Genomic DNA, 16,494 nt, shown 5'->3' with positions numbered 1-16,494 from the left:
ATATATAAAACAAAAAAACACTCACTGCCATTGAGTCAATTTGATGCATAGCGACCCCTCCTTGGGTTTCCAAGGTGGTATCTATACAGAAGTAGATTGCCCAGTCTTCCTTCTGAGGAGTGGCTGGTGGGTTTGAACTGACAGCCTTCTGGTTAGCAGTCAGATGCCTTAAGAACTACTATGATATCATTTAACTTGTTTCTCTGTCCCCTGTAGTTCTTAAAAACTAGTAATTAGATTGAGAGGCTTTACTGATCTAGCTCCCACTTATTTTAAAGAATTCTTTATAGACAGGAATGTTTGGACTTCTGTTAGGAGGCACATAATGTGTGTTGTTTCTCCTTTTTTATTTTTGCATCCTTTGATGATCATTGCATATATCCATGATTTCATTAAGAACTTTATCAGTCAATATTTAGACAGAAAAACAGGTGCAATATAGAAACAAAGGATTTAATATACTAATGAGGATGAACAAGAATGTGGAAGGAGCTAAGAGGTCAGAGGGAGAGGATCACAGAAGCAGTCACTAACCATGGAAGCACTGGTAAATATGGACAAGTCGGAGGTTGCAGGAAAATTCAAGAAGACAGGCGCAATATGTTGCTCAAGTAGGACCATAAAGGAATGGCTCATAATGGTAATAACTGCCACCATGTGGAAGTTATTTAAGAATTTCCCTGCTTTCAAGACATATTCAACCAGTAGTTTTCTTAAACCATCATATTATTTGTATCATTTATGTGTTCTTTGTGATACCTTTGACCAGAAAACATATTCCCGGTGATACTAACTATGGTAGTTATGTTTGTGTGTCAACTTGGCTGGGCCTGGTTGAGTGGCTGGGCAGCTGGTGGTAGTTATTCCCCATGATGAGATTGGCAATCAGCTCCATGGTGAGATCTACCACAAGCAGCTGAGTAGCTGCCTTTGGGATGTAGTCTGCTTCCTGTACATAAGGAGAAGCCTTGGGAACGGTCTCTAGCCTATGGCACGCTTGGACCCTGCATGTAGCCGTGTTGTTGTTCAGCAGCCTGCCATGCTCTGCCGACCTTGGGAATTACAATGGACTTAAATTAATGGCCTGCCGTGTGGTTTGGTAACATTGGGACTGTGCCTTTTTACTTGTCAACCTTGGGGCTTCTCAACCTCAGTAGCCAGCAGCTGTCTGAGTGAAGAAATGCCTGTAACTTCATTGGGCTGGGAGCAGGAGGCAGAGCTGGACCCCAAGGTTGAGGGATTTTCACCCAGCCCCTAGAGCTTGGCACTTTGAACTTGGACTTAAAGCCTCCAAACTGTGAGAGAATAAACTCCTGTTTGTTAAGGCCTTCCCATTTGTGGTATATTCCTGTCAGACCAGCACTAAGTAACCAGAACACTTACTGACCAAAAAATAGTTATATTCACAGTGATTAATTATCTGAGATTGAAAATGTGGAAATTTTTAAAGTTAGGGATAAAATTAGCAGTATATTGAAGCAACATACATGTTTAGAGGTTGTCTCACCGAATAAGCCATTGTTCAGAAAGTTATAACTTGTTTGATTTATGATAAGACAACTAGAAGTTTATAAAATCCATTTCTAAGGCATGTAACAGGAAAATAAGGAAGTAGATCCTATCATTATAATTTAGTAACATAGTCAACTATTGTGTTTTCCTAAAGGAGTTTTGATTTACCTACTTGGTCTTTACTTTTAGTTTCAGTTTGACCCCTTGAAATTCTCCTTACACAGCAATTCTCAATCTTAATAAGTGAAAGTTTCACACTGATTTTTTTAGGTAAGTATTAAGTAATTCAACTTATCTGTTTTTATTCACAATTGTTAGATTGAGTTTATTTGCATGGCAAAACATACCATTTTGAAAGCACACAATTTATGTCTAAATTGAAGAGACATGGCTTAAAAGAAAAAGAAAGAAAGGTCTGTACTATAAAATGTGGACATCTTGACATTTATTATAGGCCACTAAATTTAAGGGTTCTTTCTGTTTTGTTTTTAATCAGTTCCTCAGAAGACATATCACGTTGCCAAGAAATGATTCAGAAACTTCAAAACGTGTTGGAGTCCGAGAGAAAGAACTGTGGATTTGTCAGTGAACAAAGGCTGAAACTTCAGCAAGAAAATGAACAGCTACAGAAAGAGGCAGAGGATTTGCGAAAGCTTGCACTGGAGGCCCAAAAGAAAGCCAAATTGAAGGTATTTTCAAGAGTAGAGTTAAATGTGTGCTTGTGAAAATTGAAGTATAGAGAATATTTAGAAAGACTTGGTGAAACATTTTTTAAGGTCTTTTTTTTTTTACTTTTATTTTTTGCCTTCTCGTCACATGTAGTAGTACTATATCATAATTCAGAGTGTTAACCAGTCATTTCTGTATTGCAGATCTTGGCAAGTATACTTGAAAATGATTGCTTTCTCTGTCCACAAAAAATAAAAAATCTTTTTCAGCTATGAAATACAATGATATTCCTGCCAAAGCAATTTAAGCAGCACTAGCAAAACTATAGATTAGATAACTTTACAGACTGCCATCCTCTCTTCTCCTTCTGTAATAGCTTCTCAAAATTTGAGTGTCTCTAAAACTAGCAGTATAGGGAATGTACATCAGTATGCTGTGAGAACCCCTCATAGCTAGTCTGAGAACTGCATGCTAAGAAGACAAAGGACACAAGGCTCATCTTTTAAAAATTCCCCTTTATTTTCTCTCCCTTTTCCATCTTCTTTGTTCTGATGCTTACATGCTTTGCCAAAGGAACATGATAACTTACTTAATGGCATTTAAAGAAGCAGGGAAATCACCATCAATATCTTGCTTAATTTTCCCCATTCCATGAGTTTTATAAAACGTAGTACTAACTCTTGATAATAAAGATCTGCACCTTCCAATTTCATAGTAAGGTATCACTGTTTTGATTTTTGTTATTAAGAGGTATCATAAGAAGATTTAAACCTCTAATGAAGTTACATTTCAACCTAATTCATATCAAAAGCTCTTTCTTTAATGCTTCCTGTTGCAAGTATCAAACACTATTGTTATTTATAAAAGCTTGAGGTATGAACAAGAGAGCCTCATACCATCAAAAAGCAAAACCAAACTCCCTGCCATCAAGTTGGATCCGACTTATAGCTACCCCTCCTTGGGTTTCTGAAGCAGTATCACTACGGAAGTAGATTGCCCAACCTTCCCATACCATACAAAGAAGTTTATACTTTATGCCTTAGGGGTATGAGAAGTCTTTGAAAGAATAAAGGGGGAGAATTTTGCTGTAAAGCTGCAGTAATTAAGACAGTGTGTTAGCAGCATAAGAATAGTCAACCCGATTAATGGAAGAAAATAGGATCCATCCAGAAACAAATGCTTCTATACATTATTACCTGATTTACAACAAAGAAACCATTGAAGTTCGAGGGATGGAAAAATTATCTTTTCAATAAATCATACTCGATCAATTGGATTCCTATTTAAAAAATGAAACTTAACCCCCACTTCATATCATATATGTAATTTGAACCGGCTTATTGATCTAAATTTGTAACTTAAAGACTGATGCTCCCTAGAGAAAATATTCTTCACTTTGAAGAGGGAAAAAACTTCTTAAACAATACGAAAAGTACTAATCATAAAGAAAAGATTGATGAATTGGATTTCCTTTAAATTAATATTTTTAGTCATCAAAAGAACATCATTAGGAGATGAAAAATGGGAGAAAATATTTGTAATACATACAACTAAAAAAATAGACTCATATCCAGAATATAAAGAACTAACAATAAGAAAAAAGTAGACAACCCATTTCTAAAAATAGGAAGAAGACTTATATAAGCACTTTATAAAAGAACATACATGAAAATCTGTTCGACTTCATTAGTTATTTGGGAAATGTAAATTAAAAGTATTATGAGAGATCACTGCAAATTCCTAGAATGGCTAAAAGTAAAAATCCTAGCAATATCAAGTGTTGACAAGGATATAGAGCAACTAGAATCTTCCTATTACTGTTTTGACAGTATCTTTTAAAGCTAGGCATACATGTATACCATACCAAATAATCCTGATATATATCCAGCACATATGAATGCCTATGTTCACCAAAACATCTGTACCAGAATATTTATAGAAGCTTTAATCGTAATATCAAAAACTGGATAAATTTTGACATAGTCACATGATGGAATACATATGATAATAAAAAAATTAATTATGTTTATAAGCAATAGCAGATGAATCTCACAAATATAATATTAAGCAAAGACGTATTTTTGCCAACAGATATAACAAATTTCAGTTTATTTTTTCATTACATGAAAGTAAAGAATAGGCATAACTTCTAAGAATGAAGTCAGAGTAGGTTATCTTCTGGATAGATGAGTACTAAGTGGAAGGGCACATGAAAGGGCCTCTTGCGGTATCTAAATCTGGGTAGTAAATTTTGTACATTGGTATGTATGTAAGTTATGCCCATAACAATTATGCATATTATTGTAAGAAGAAAGATCTTGACAGGGGAGAATGGATAGGAATGTAGATGAAACAAGACTGACCACAAGTTTGATGGTTGTGGAAGCTGGATAAGCTATACACATGGGGTGCCATTAGTTGGCATTGACTCGATGACAACTAATGACAACAACAAAGTAAAAAATACACACATACACATGTTGTACACACATACACATATTGTAATCTTGTATATGATGTAATCTCAATTTAAAAATTTGTAAATAAAAACAATTATGTTGAGATTAAAAGCAGTTACCTCTGTGCGTGAAGTACTAGGATTTTATATTTGTACATCTAATTATTTATGTTTTTCCTAATTTCACAATTTTTGTTTTATGCTTTTTATAATCAAAGAGAAAAAAATTAATTCTCTCTACCTGATACCACATTTGATCCATCTTTAACAGTTCAAAAGGTTAGTAACTAATATTTCAGAGGACAAAAGGATGGCAGAAAGGTTCAAATCCTCTTTCAACTTTTTGAAAAATCTGCATCTGGCTTAAGAGAAGAATCATTGGTAAATAAGAAGCCAACCTCTTAACTAACTAGCTGTACTTCTATTTTATGGAGGGAAGAGGTTATCAGAAACTGCTGTTTTCTACCTGATTCTGTATAACCTCATGCCACACTCTTTGCTTCTTTACTTTTCCTTGAAAAAGAGTGGATCTTAAGTTGTTGTTGTTGTTAAGTGCCGTCGAGTCGTTTCCGACTCATAGCGACCCCACGCACAGCAGAATGAAACACTGCCCGATCCCGCGCCAGCCCCACAATCCCTGCTATACTTGAGCCCATCATCGCAGCCACCGTGTCAATCCATCTCGTTGAAGGCCTCCCCCTCTTTCGTCGACCCTCCACTCTACCAAGCATGACATCCTTCTCCAGGGAATGGTCCCTTCTTACAACATGACCAAAATAGGTGAGACGAAGTCTGGCCATTCTTGCTTCCAAGGAGCATTCTGGCTGCACTTCTCCAGGATAGATCTGTTAGTAGATCTTAAGTAGATGAACTGAAAGGAGCTAAAATGATCAAGACAGAGACTGGGAGGTTATTTTGCTGAGAGCAATTCATTTTACCAAGTTTTCAAGCCACTCCATTCTCTCTCTACCACTTGTCTGTCAGTTTGTCATACATTGGTGGCTTGCTTGTTGATGTGATACTGGAAGCTATACAACCAGTATTTCAAATACTAGCAGGGACACCCATGGTAGACTGGTTTCAGAAGAGCTTATAGACTATGACAAACTAGGAAGAAGGACCAGTGATGTACTGCTAAAAAAAATTGACCATTAAAACCTTTAAGACTAGTAGTGGAACACTGTTTGATATAGTGCTGGAAAATGAGCCCCTCAAGTTGGAAGACATCCAAATAATGACTGGGAAAGAAGTACTTCCTCAAAGTCAACCATAATGATGTAGATGGAGTTAAGGTTTTGGGATCTTCATTTGCTGATGGGACACAACTCAAAATCAGAAGAAACAGCTGTAAACATCTATTAATAATCAAAATATGGAATATATGAAATAAGAATCAAGAAAAATTGGAAGTTATCCAAAATGAAATGGAATGAAAGAAGATTGATATCCTAGGCATTAGTGAGCTGAGATGGACTGCTTTTGGCCATTTTTAATCTACTATGCAAGGAATGACCAGTTGAAGAGGAATAACATCACATTGATGGTCCAAAAAAAAAACCATTTCAAGATCTATCCTGAAGTACAGCACTGTCAGTGATAGAATATTATCCATATACCTACAAAGAAAATGAATTAATACAAATATTATTGAAATTTATGCATCAACCACTAATGCCACTGAGGAAGAAATTTAAGATTTTTGCTACCTTTTGTGAAATGACCAAGCATGCAATCAAGATACATCAGTAATTACAGGTGATTGGAATGCAAAAGTTGGAAATGAACAAGGACCGGTAGTGGGAAAATATGGCCTTGGTGACAGAATTTTGCAAGACCAACAACTTATTCATTGTAAACACCTTTTTTCAACAACATTAATGGTGATTATACACATAGACCTCACCAGATGGACTATACAGGGATCAAATCAAATCCATTTGTGGAAAGAGATGATGGAGAAGCTCAATATCATCAGACAGAACAAACCAAGGGTCCCACTGTGGACCATCAGTTGCTCATTGCAAATTCAAGGTGAAGCTGAAGAAAATTAAAACAAGTCCATAGTAGCCATAGTACAACCCTGAGTATATCCTGCCTAAATTTAGAGACCATCTCGAAAACAGATTGGATGTTTTGAACACTAATGACTGAAGACCACATGAGTTGTGAAATGAAATCAAGGACATCATACATGAAGGAAGCAAAGGTGATTAAAAATACAGGAAAGATAGAAAATATCAAGATGGATGTCAGAAGAGACTCTGATACTTGCTCTTGAATGTAGAGTAACTAAAGCAAAAGGAAGAAATGAAGTAAAAGAGCTGAACATAACATTTCAAAGGGTGACTCAAGAAGACAAAGTAAAGTATTATAATGAAATGTGCAGAGACCTGGAGTTAGAAAACCAAAAGGAAGGAACACACTCAACATTTCTCAAGCTAAGAGAACTGCTGAAAAAAAAAAAAAAAAAATTAAGCCTCAAGTTGCAATTTTGAAGGATTCTATGGCCTAAGGCACTTGACTGCTAACCAGAAGGTTGGTGGTTCAAACCCACCAGCCACTCCTCAGGAGGAAGGTTGGGCAATCTACTTCTGTAGTGATACCACCTCGGGAACCCAAGGAGGGGTCGCTATGATTCAGGTGCAAGGCACATAACAACAACAACAACATGGCCAAAATATTGAGCAGTACAGAAAGCATCAAAAGACAATGGAATACACAGAATCACTGTACCAAAAAGAAGTGGTTGATGTTCAGCCATTTCAGAAGGCAGCATATGATCAAGAACCAATGGTACTGAAGAAAGAAATCCAAGCTGTGCTGAAGGAATTGGCAAAAAAAACAAGGCACCAGTAATTGACAGAATACCTGTTGAGATATTTCAACAAACAAATGCAACTGGAAGCACTTAAGTCTTTTATGCTAAGAAATTTGAATGAGTTATCATAGATCCACATTTATGCCCCTTCCAAGGAGAGGTGATCCAGTAGAAAATGGAAATTATCAAACAATATCTTTGCATGTTTCATTATAATAATTGACTTTGTCATATCGAACTGCTCTTTGAAATCTTCTGTTCAGCTCTTTTATCTTGTCGATTCTTCCATCTGCTTTAGCTACTCTCCATTCAAGGGCAAGTTTCAGAGTCTCTTCTGACATCCATTTTGGTCTTTTCTTCTTTTCTTGTCTTTTTAATGACCTTTTGCTTTCTTCATGGGTGATGTTCTTGATGTCATCCCACACTTCTCTGGTTTTTGGTAATTGGTGTTCAATGCATCAAATCTATTCTTCAGATGGTCTCTAAATTCAGGAGAGATATATTCAAGGTCATATTTTGGCTCTCACAGACTTCCTTTAATTGTCTTTAGCTTCAATGTGAAGAAAGGTAAGGGACCATAAATCATTTTCCTTCCTAACATTCTGAATTTCATCATTAGTGCCACTTTTGTCATGGGAGAGAACCAACTATTATGGCTTTTAGCCTTCTAGAAGCCATAGACTGGTCTAGCTCAATAATCAGAAGTGCATGAGCTGAAGGAAATAAAGTTTGTTTAAAGTCTGAATTTGAACCGCCCCCCCCAAAAAAAAAGTGTATTCATTCAGTCTGAAAATGTGTTTTGAGTGTCTTACTAGTTCCAGGCACTATATGAGGTACTAAGGATGCAGTGGTGAATAAAATAGATAAGGTCATCAGTCTTAAAAAGTATAGTTGACATGCAGGTGAGAAAACCTTAGACATCTAATTGTTGTTGTGTGCTACTGAGTTGATTCTTATTCACAGTGATGCTATAGGACAGAGTAGAACTGCCCCATTGGGTTTCTTAGGATGTAATCTTTGTGGGAGCAGACCACCAAGTCCTTTCTCCCAGTCTTTTAATTAGCTGAGTGAACCCCCAATGCTTCTCTAAAAATATATCATTATAAACTAATAAGTGATATTTAGAAAAAGTATAGAGTATTATGAAAACTTAAAACAGAGAGACCTGACTTTGTTTGGGTTACAAGTAAGGTAAAACTTTGCTATAGAAGCAACAATTGAGCTGAGTTCTAAAATGAACAGAAATAACTAAAAGAAGCAGGAGGAGAAAGATTATGCCAGGAAAAAGGAACAACATGTGAAAAGGACCCAAGAGTGGCAAGGCAATAAGGCTGAAAGAAAAAAAGAGAGGGAAAGAGTAGGACAATATAAGCTTAAAAAAATAGGCAAGACCAGATTATCATGAAGGGCTTTACAGCAAGTCTTCTCAGACTATGAACAGATTTTTCCAAGTGGCAATGGGGAGTTCATAGGAAGGCAAAGTTCAAAAACCATATAGATGTATAAATCAGTTTTTAATATGTATATGAGAAAGAGAGACACATGCTTACAGAGACTGGGATTTTTATTTTTCAGCCAAAATATCAGAAACATGACTTCTCTAGAGGAAGTACAGATTGAGGCAGGAAAGGAAGAGAAGCAGAGCCAAATCTAAATTTGCAGAATCTAATTATTCAAAAATTATTAAAATAGCTTCAGGAATCCAGGAACCTCAGGAAGCTTGCCCAGCAGTGCACTACACAAAATTAATAAATCCAAGGTAATAAGTCCAGTGGCTGCATTCATAATGTCTTAAATTTCTACTTGTTTGTCATTTGAGAAAGCAAATGGAAGAGTTTTAAGAAGCATGTTCCTTTTAACAGGAATGGCGAGGACAGGACGTTTGTAATTTGTACTCCATGAGCCATGGATTTCACTCTTCAGTTTGTAGTGTTTCTGAATTGGCAACTCCTTATTCATTTTCTGTTGAGTTTCTAAGCTATGTTTAATGAATTACGTTAAAACAGCTTTGGATGTTTTTAAGGCACTTTACTTGAGAATTTTGTAAGATAGGTATACTTTACAGTTTTCTTTAGTGTAGCAAAGCAAAGATGACCTGAGAGTACACATAAGATGTCAGATGACTTTATAGCCCATGTCTACCAAGATTTTTCATCTGAACTACAATACACAGATAATTACTTGAGCAACAATTTTCTTAGTTTTCCCAAAGATAGTACAGAGGTAGTTTCATTCAAAATGCAATAGAGAGAAGGTAATTCATTGCATATATTGGGTCTTTAGGTGATTAAAGCTTCATTCTCTCCCTGAACCCCAGTTGAAACCAGCTAAAGTATCCAAAGATCATTTGCTTGTGTGTTCATTTTTAAGAAATATGCTGAAAACATTTCCATATAAGATTCTGAAAGTCATCATTTGTCCCCCACCCCGTAAAAAGTATACATAATTTGGGCTGGAAGTATTAAAGAAATTCTTATATATAATTTTCTTGTCTTTTCAAAGCCCCTTGAATGACCATCTATAATTTAGTGTATAAATCGAAAGTAGCTGGAGTAAATTACTGAAAGCGTTAACACTTTGTATGGATTCTGACAACAAAAGAGTAAAGACAACAATTTTATGTTTGATAGTAAACTTTTTTCCTACTGCCATTTGAAGGTGCTAAAGAAAATGTTGTAAAAAATATAATCCATCATAATTATGGTTTAACTAAATTTGCATTATAATATACAGTAAGTTTCCTTTGTAATGAAGACAAATTATAAATTTAATTTCTTAGAGTTTTCATCCAAACATTTCTGTGCCTCAGATAACATAATAAATTATTCCTTTTGTATATATTATTGATCAGCATAACCAAAACAAAAAAACTCACTGCCATAGAATTGATTCTGACTCATAGTGACCCTCTTTGGGTTTCTGAGGCAGTAAATCTTTACAGAAGTATATTGCCCAATCTTTCTGCTGCATTGATCAGTATAGTTCCTAGAATAAAAGAAAATACTATGTTCATTTTATTTTTTAGATCAGTACGATGGAACATGAATTTTCCATAAAGGAACATGGATTTGAAGTTCAATTAAGAGAGATGGAAGACAGTAATCGAAATTCCACTGTTGAACTGAGGCATCTCTTAGTTACTCAACAGAAGGCAACCAGTAGGTGGAAAGAAGAAACAAAGAAGCTTACTGAAAGTGCAGAAATTAGGATCAGTAATCTAAAGTAAGTCTGCTATTACTCGTTTCACTCATTTTATAGAATGATTTAACTTGGAATATAATGTCCTTGCTGTAATCCTTTCATAAAATTATATAATTCTGGACCTTGTACTTATATTTTTTTTATTCAACATATATTTATCAAGTGTTGGGAAAGCTATTTGGAGCTCTGGTGGCATAGTGATTAATGTATTTGGCTTCTAACCAATTGATCAGTGATTTGAACCCACTGGTCATTCCGCTGGAGAAAGATGAAGTAGTCTGCTTCCATGAAGATTTACAGACTTGGAAAGCCTCTGGGCAGTTCAACTCTGTTTTACAGGGTCACTGTAAGTCAGAATCTACTTGATGGTAGTGAGTTTGGTTTTTGGTTTATGTTTTTTGGTGAAAGATATTGAAGTCCCAGGGTGGTGCAAACATTTAACACACTGGACTGCTAACCAAACATGGGTGGTTTGAGTCCACCCAGAGGCACCTCAGAAGAAAGGCCTAGCAATCTACTTCTAAAAAACCAGCCTTTGAAAACTCTATGGTACACTGTTCTATTCTGACATACACGGGGTCATCATGAGTCAGAGTCAACTTGATGGCAACTGGTTTGTTTGTTTGTTTCATTGTTTCATTTTTATTGTGATTTGGGTGAAAGTTTACAGATCAAATTCATTTTCCATACAGTATTTCATATACATTTTGTTTCATGACACTGACTGCAATTCCCCACAGTGTAACAGCTCTCTTCTCACTTCCTCCCCTGAGTTACCTCTTCCCTGTGTCTTCCCTCCCATGCACTCCCAATCCCCAAACTATCTCCCTGTGTAAACACTGCCCTTCTGTTCTCCCATGATGGATCACTCCAAGGAATGTATCTACCTGATGTGAATGTTCACCCCACATGCCTGTCTATTGTTGGGTTAGAAGCCACAGGAGTGAGTTCGATTCCAGATCTGAAGGATAACCAGGGGCCATAGTCTCAGGGGTCTCATCAGGCTCTATCAGACCAGCAAACCTGGTCTTTTTTTTTTATGATTTTGAGTTTTGTTCCACATTGTTCTGCACCGATCCCCCTCTAAGAGGTTGACATTAGTAGCCAGGCACTATTTGGTTCTTCTGGGTCATCGCTGAGGATCACATGATCTACTAGTCCTTTGGATTAATTGTTTCCCTATGTCTTTGGTTTTCTTCATTCTTCTTTGCCCTGGATGAAGAGAGACCCTTCAGTGCATCTAGATGGCTGCTTGCAAGCTTTTAAGACCCCAGTTGCTACTCACCAAAGTAGAATATAGAACAATGTTTTTGTGTGGTATGTTAGATGGCAACTGGTTTTTATGAAAGATATTAAGTATTGTAAACCAAAAATAATATTATGTATTTTTGTAAATCATGTGTATTCCACAAGATACAATAATTTATGTTGGACAAGGCAACTTAGAATCTTAACTACTACTTACATATATATTTTATATATATATAAAGTTTTATCATTTTGACAGTCTGTTTGGTCCACAAAGCTTAAATATTGACTCGGATCATTACAGAAAAAGTATGTCAACTCATGCCTAATAAGGGCTTAAATGAGATGGGAAGTTTTAGCTCATGGAGAGCTCTGAACAAAGTGAAGTAGTCAGAATTAAATATTCAAGGATCACTTTAATTGCTGTATGAAGAACAGATCGTAGAGGTGAAAGGGTAGAAAAAAAGGCTAGTACTATAGTAGTCCAAGTATAAGATAAAGGTGGCTTGAACTAGGGCTTGAAGGGTTGAGGATTTTTTTTTTTTTTTTTAACGTTTACTTTGGGCCATATTACATAAGAGCTACTAAAAAAAACATTTAAATAGGAAGATCATCTTTTATATAAATACTTCATTTAAATATTTATATATTGTTTATATATTAATATTTAATAATATTCAATATTTTTTCATTTAAATAGGAAGATCATCTCACCCCTGTCTGGTGCTCAGGGGTGAGATTGCAAGAAGAACCGTGCTTGACAGTCATTAATATTCACATGATTTAGAAAACTCTAGAATGGGGGCATGTGGAAAAGGAGTATAGACAGAGAAATGGAGCTGAATGAAAAATGGAGGACAGAGTTCTAAAACTTGAAGTTTGGGTGAAAGAGACTGAGAAAATAGTGTTTAGAAAAGCAGAGTCAAGAAATAATGGTTTAATTTTTTTTTTTTTTTTTTTTCCATAAAGGGGAGAATAAACAGTAATAAATTAAACTCACAGCCATCGAGTTGGATCCAACTCATAGTGACCCCTCCTTGGGTTTCCGGGGCAGTATCACTACAGAAGTAGATTGCCCAATCTTCCTTTTCAGGAGTGGCTGGTGGATTTGAACCTCAGATCTTCTGGTTAGCAGTCAAATGGCTTAGGCACTACACCAGAGGCATGTTGATTGAGTGTTTAATGTATGCCATTGTTCTAAGCAACTTGAGTGGGTCAGAATCAGTTCAGTGGTAATAGATTTGGTTGTTAGGAGAACCCTGATGGCACAGTGATTAAGCACTCCACTGTTAACCTAAAGGTTGGCTGTTCGAACCTACCAGCCACTCAGCAGAAGAAAGATGGGGCAATCTGCTCTGTAAAGATTTCAGCCTTGGAAACTGTGGGGCAGTTCTGCTCTGTCCTGTAGGATACCTGTGAGTCATAATCAACTCAGCAGCAGTACATAGGTTTAGTTTATCCTCACAATAGTCCTACAGAGTAGATTTAAAAAAAAAAAAAGCTCAGTGCCATTGAGTTCATTCTAATTCATAGTGACCCTGTTGGGTTTCCAAGCCTGTAAATTTTTACAGAAGTAGATAGCCCCATCTTCCTTTGGCAGAGCAGCTGATGGATTTGAACTGCTGACCTTCTGGTTAGCAGCCAATGTTGAAAAAGAAAAATCATAAGATCTTCTCAGTAGATGCTGATAAAGCATTTGATAAAATTTAATATCTGTCCATAATTTTTCAAAACCCTCTTAGCACAGTAACAATAGAATTTCCTTAATTTCATTAAGATAGCTATTTCACAGCAAACATCATTCTTGATGGTGAAATATTATAAACTTTCCGGTAAAGATAGGGAAGATGACAAAGAAGTCCTCTATTAACTCTTCGATTCATCTTTGTACTAGAAGTCCTAATCAGTGATCTATGGCAAGAAAATGAAGTAAAAAGTATACAAACTGAAAAGGAAGAACCAAAACAGCCATTATTCATACATGCATATATATAGAAAATCCAAAATAATTTAATAATTAATTTAGCAAGATACTAGATGTAAGGTAAATATACAAAATCAAAGACATTTCTGCGAATAGTATGTTAAAAGTAGTAAAGTTTACCATGATATCAGCAGACAGCTTTTTGGAGGGCTGGAACTGGTAGGGAAGGCTGGGAGATAGCAGCAGATGGCTTTTTAGAGGAATGGAACTGGTAGGGAAGGCTGGGAGGTGGTAACAGATAGATTTTGGAGGGCCAGAACTGGTAGGGAAGGCCAGGAAGTGGAAGTGGAGCAGTTTGGAACAGCTAAGGGAGACAAACTTGTCTGTCAGTATGTTGTCCTGTGGTAGCCTGTGTGTTGCTGTGAGGTGGAGGCTGTGCCACCTGTGTTTTAAGTGCCAACAGGGTTAGCCATGGTGGACAGTTTTCAGTAGAGCTTCCAGCCTAAGACAGACTCAGCAGAAGGAAGAGGCCATCCACTTCTCAAAGAATTGGCCAGTAAAAATCTTAACAATAGTGGTGAAACACTGTCTGATATATTACTGAAAAATAGCACCAAAACATTGTCTGATACAGTGCCAGAGGATAAGCCCCTCAGGTCAGAAGGCACTCAAAACATGACTAGGAAAGAGCAGCCTCCTCAGAATAGAGCCGACCTTAATGATGTGGATGGGGTAAAGCTTTCAGGACCTCCTTTTGCTGATGTGGCACAACTCAAGAAGAAACAGCTGCAAATATGCATGTATAATCAGAACATGGAATGTATGAAGTATGAATCTAGGGAAATTGGAAGTTGTCAAAATGAGATGGAACACATAAAGATCAATATCCTAGCTGTTAGTGAGCTGAAATGGACTGGTTTTGGCCAGTTTGAATCAGACAACCATAGGAGCTACTATGCCAGGAATGACAAATTGAAGAGAAATGGCATGGCATTCATCATGACAAAGAATGTTTCAAGATCTGTCCTGAAGTACAGTGCTGTCAATGACAGGATAATATCCATATGCCTACAAGGAAGACCTGTTAATATTACTTTCATTCAAATTTACAACCAACCACCACAGCAAAAGATGAGGAAACTGAATATTTTTACCAACTTCTGAAGTCTGAAATCTACCAGACATGCAGTCAAAATATGTTAATTATCACTGGTGACTGGAATGCAAAAGTTGGAAACAAAGAAGAATCACCAGTAGTTGGACAATATGGTCTTGGTGATAGAAATGATGCTGGAGATCGCATGATAGAATTTTGCAAGACCAATGACTTATTCATTGCAAATACCTTTTTCCAACAACACAAACAGTGGCTATACATGTGGACTTCGCAAGATGGAATATACAAAAATCAGATTTACTACATCTGTGACAAGAGGTTATGAAAAAGCTCAATATCTTCAGCCAAAACAAGGCCAGGAGCTGACTGTGGAACAGATCATCAACTTCTCATATGCAAGTTGAAGTTGAAACTGAAGACAATTAAAACAACTCCATGGGTGCCAAAATATGACCTTGAATATATCCCTCCTGAATTTAGAAACCATCTAAAGAATAGGTTTGAAGCACTGAACACTAATGACCACAAACCAGAACAGTTTTGGGATGACATCAAGAACATCATCCATGAAGAAAGCAAAAGGTCATTAAAAAGACAGGAAAGGAAGAAAAGACCAAAGTGGATGTTAGAGGAGACTCTGAAACTTGCCCTAGAATGGAGAGTAGTTAAAGCAAATGGGACAACTGACAGGATAAAAGAGCTGAACAGAAGATTTCAAAGACTAGTTCAAGAAAACAAAGTCAATTATTATAATGAAATGTGCCAAGAGTTGGAGTTAGAAAGCCAAGAGGGAATATCATGCTTGGCATTTTTCAAGCTGAGTGAATTGAGGAAAAAATTTAAGCCACAAATTGTGATATTGAAAGATTCCATGAGCAATATGTTGACTGATGCAGGAAACATCAAAAGAAGATGGAAGGAATACACAGAATCACTATACTAAAAAGAATTGGTAGATGATCATCCATTTCAGGAGGTGGCATATGATCAAGAATCAATGGTATTGAAGGAAGCAGTCAAAGCTGCACTGAAGAAATTGGTGAATAACAAGGCTCTGGGAATTGACGGAATACCCATTGAGATGTTTCAACAATATCCTTGATACTACACTCAAGTAAAATCTTACTGAAGATAATTCAGAAATGGTTGCAGCAGTGTGGTAGTTGGAGCTGTATGTCAACTTGGCTGGACCACAATTCTGTGTGGTTTGAGCTGTTGTGGTGTGGTTGTTCCAATGATGGGATCAGATGACTATGTTTTGAGCGGCCAATCTGCTGAAAGGGAGTTTCCCTAGGGGTGTGACCTGATTCCAGTATATCTGTGGACATCCTGGGAGAGGAGACATTCTTCTGTGGATCGGGATTCTGTTGTGCTGCCTAAAACTGTCCGTGAGTGAATAATCCACCATTCGGCCTGGAGATCTTGGATTCGTCATTTGTTGGAGTCAGCAGCCGGTGTACTGTCTGCCAGCTCTGAGCTCCTCAGCCCCTGTGGGTACAAGAATTGGAAAAAGCCTCCAGCTTGACATGGAAAAGCCTCCAGCTTGA

At 36.8% G+C, this 16,494-nt stretch overlaps 1 protein-coding gene across 1 annotated transcript in view; it reads left to right on the top strand.

The window, feature by feature from the left end:
• Positions 1-16,494, top strand: part of SCLT1 (sodium channel and clathrin linker 1) — a 346,111-nt gene that overhangs the window by 223,929 nt on the left and 105,688 nt on the right. The window contains exons 17-18 of the mRNA XM_007952997.1: positions 2,009-2,201; positions 10,483-10,679. Coding sequence (XP_007951188.1) covers positions 2,009-2,201; positions 10,483-10,679 — 390 coding nt within the window. The remainder of the gene's footprint in view (positions 1-2,008; positions 2,202-10,482; positions 10,680-16,494) is intronic.

This window comes from Orycteropus afer, unplaced genomic scaffold, assembly GCF_000298275.1.
Source record: "Orycteropus afer afer isolate SDZICR_OR568_19922 unplaced genomic scaffold, OryAfe1.0 scaffold00367, whole genome shotgun sequence".
NCBI lineage: Eukaryota > Metazoa > Chordata > Mammalia > Tubulidentata > Orycteropodidae > Orycteropus > Orycteropus afer.
This window is presented reverse-complemented; position numbering and strand designations above follow the sequence as displayed.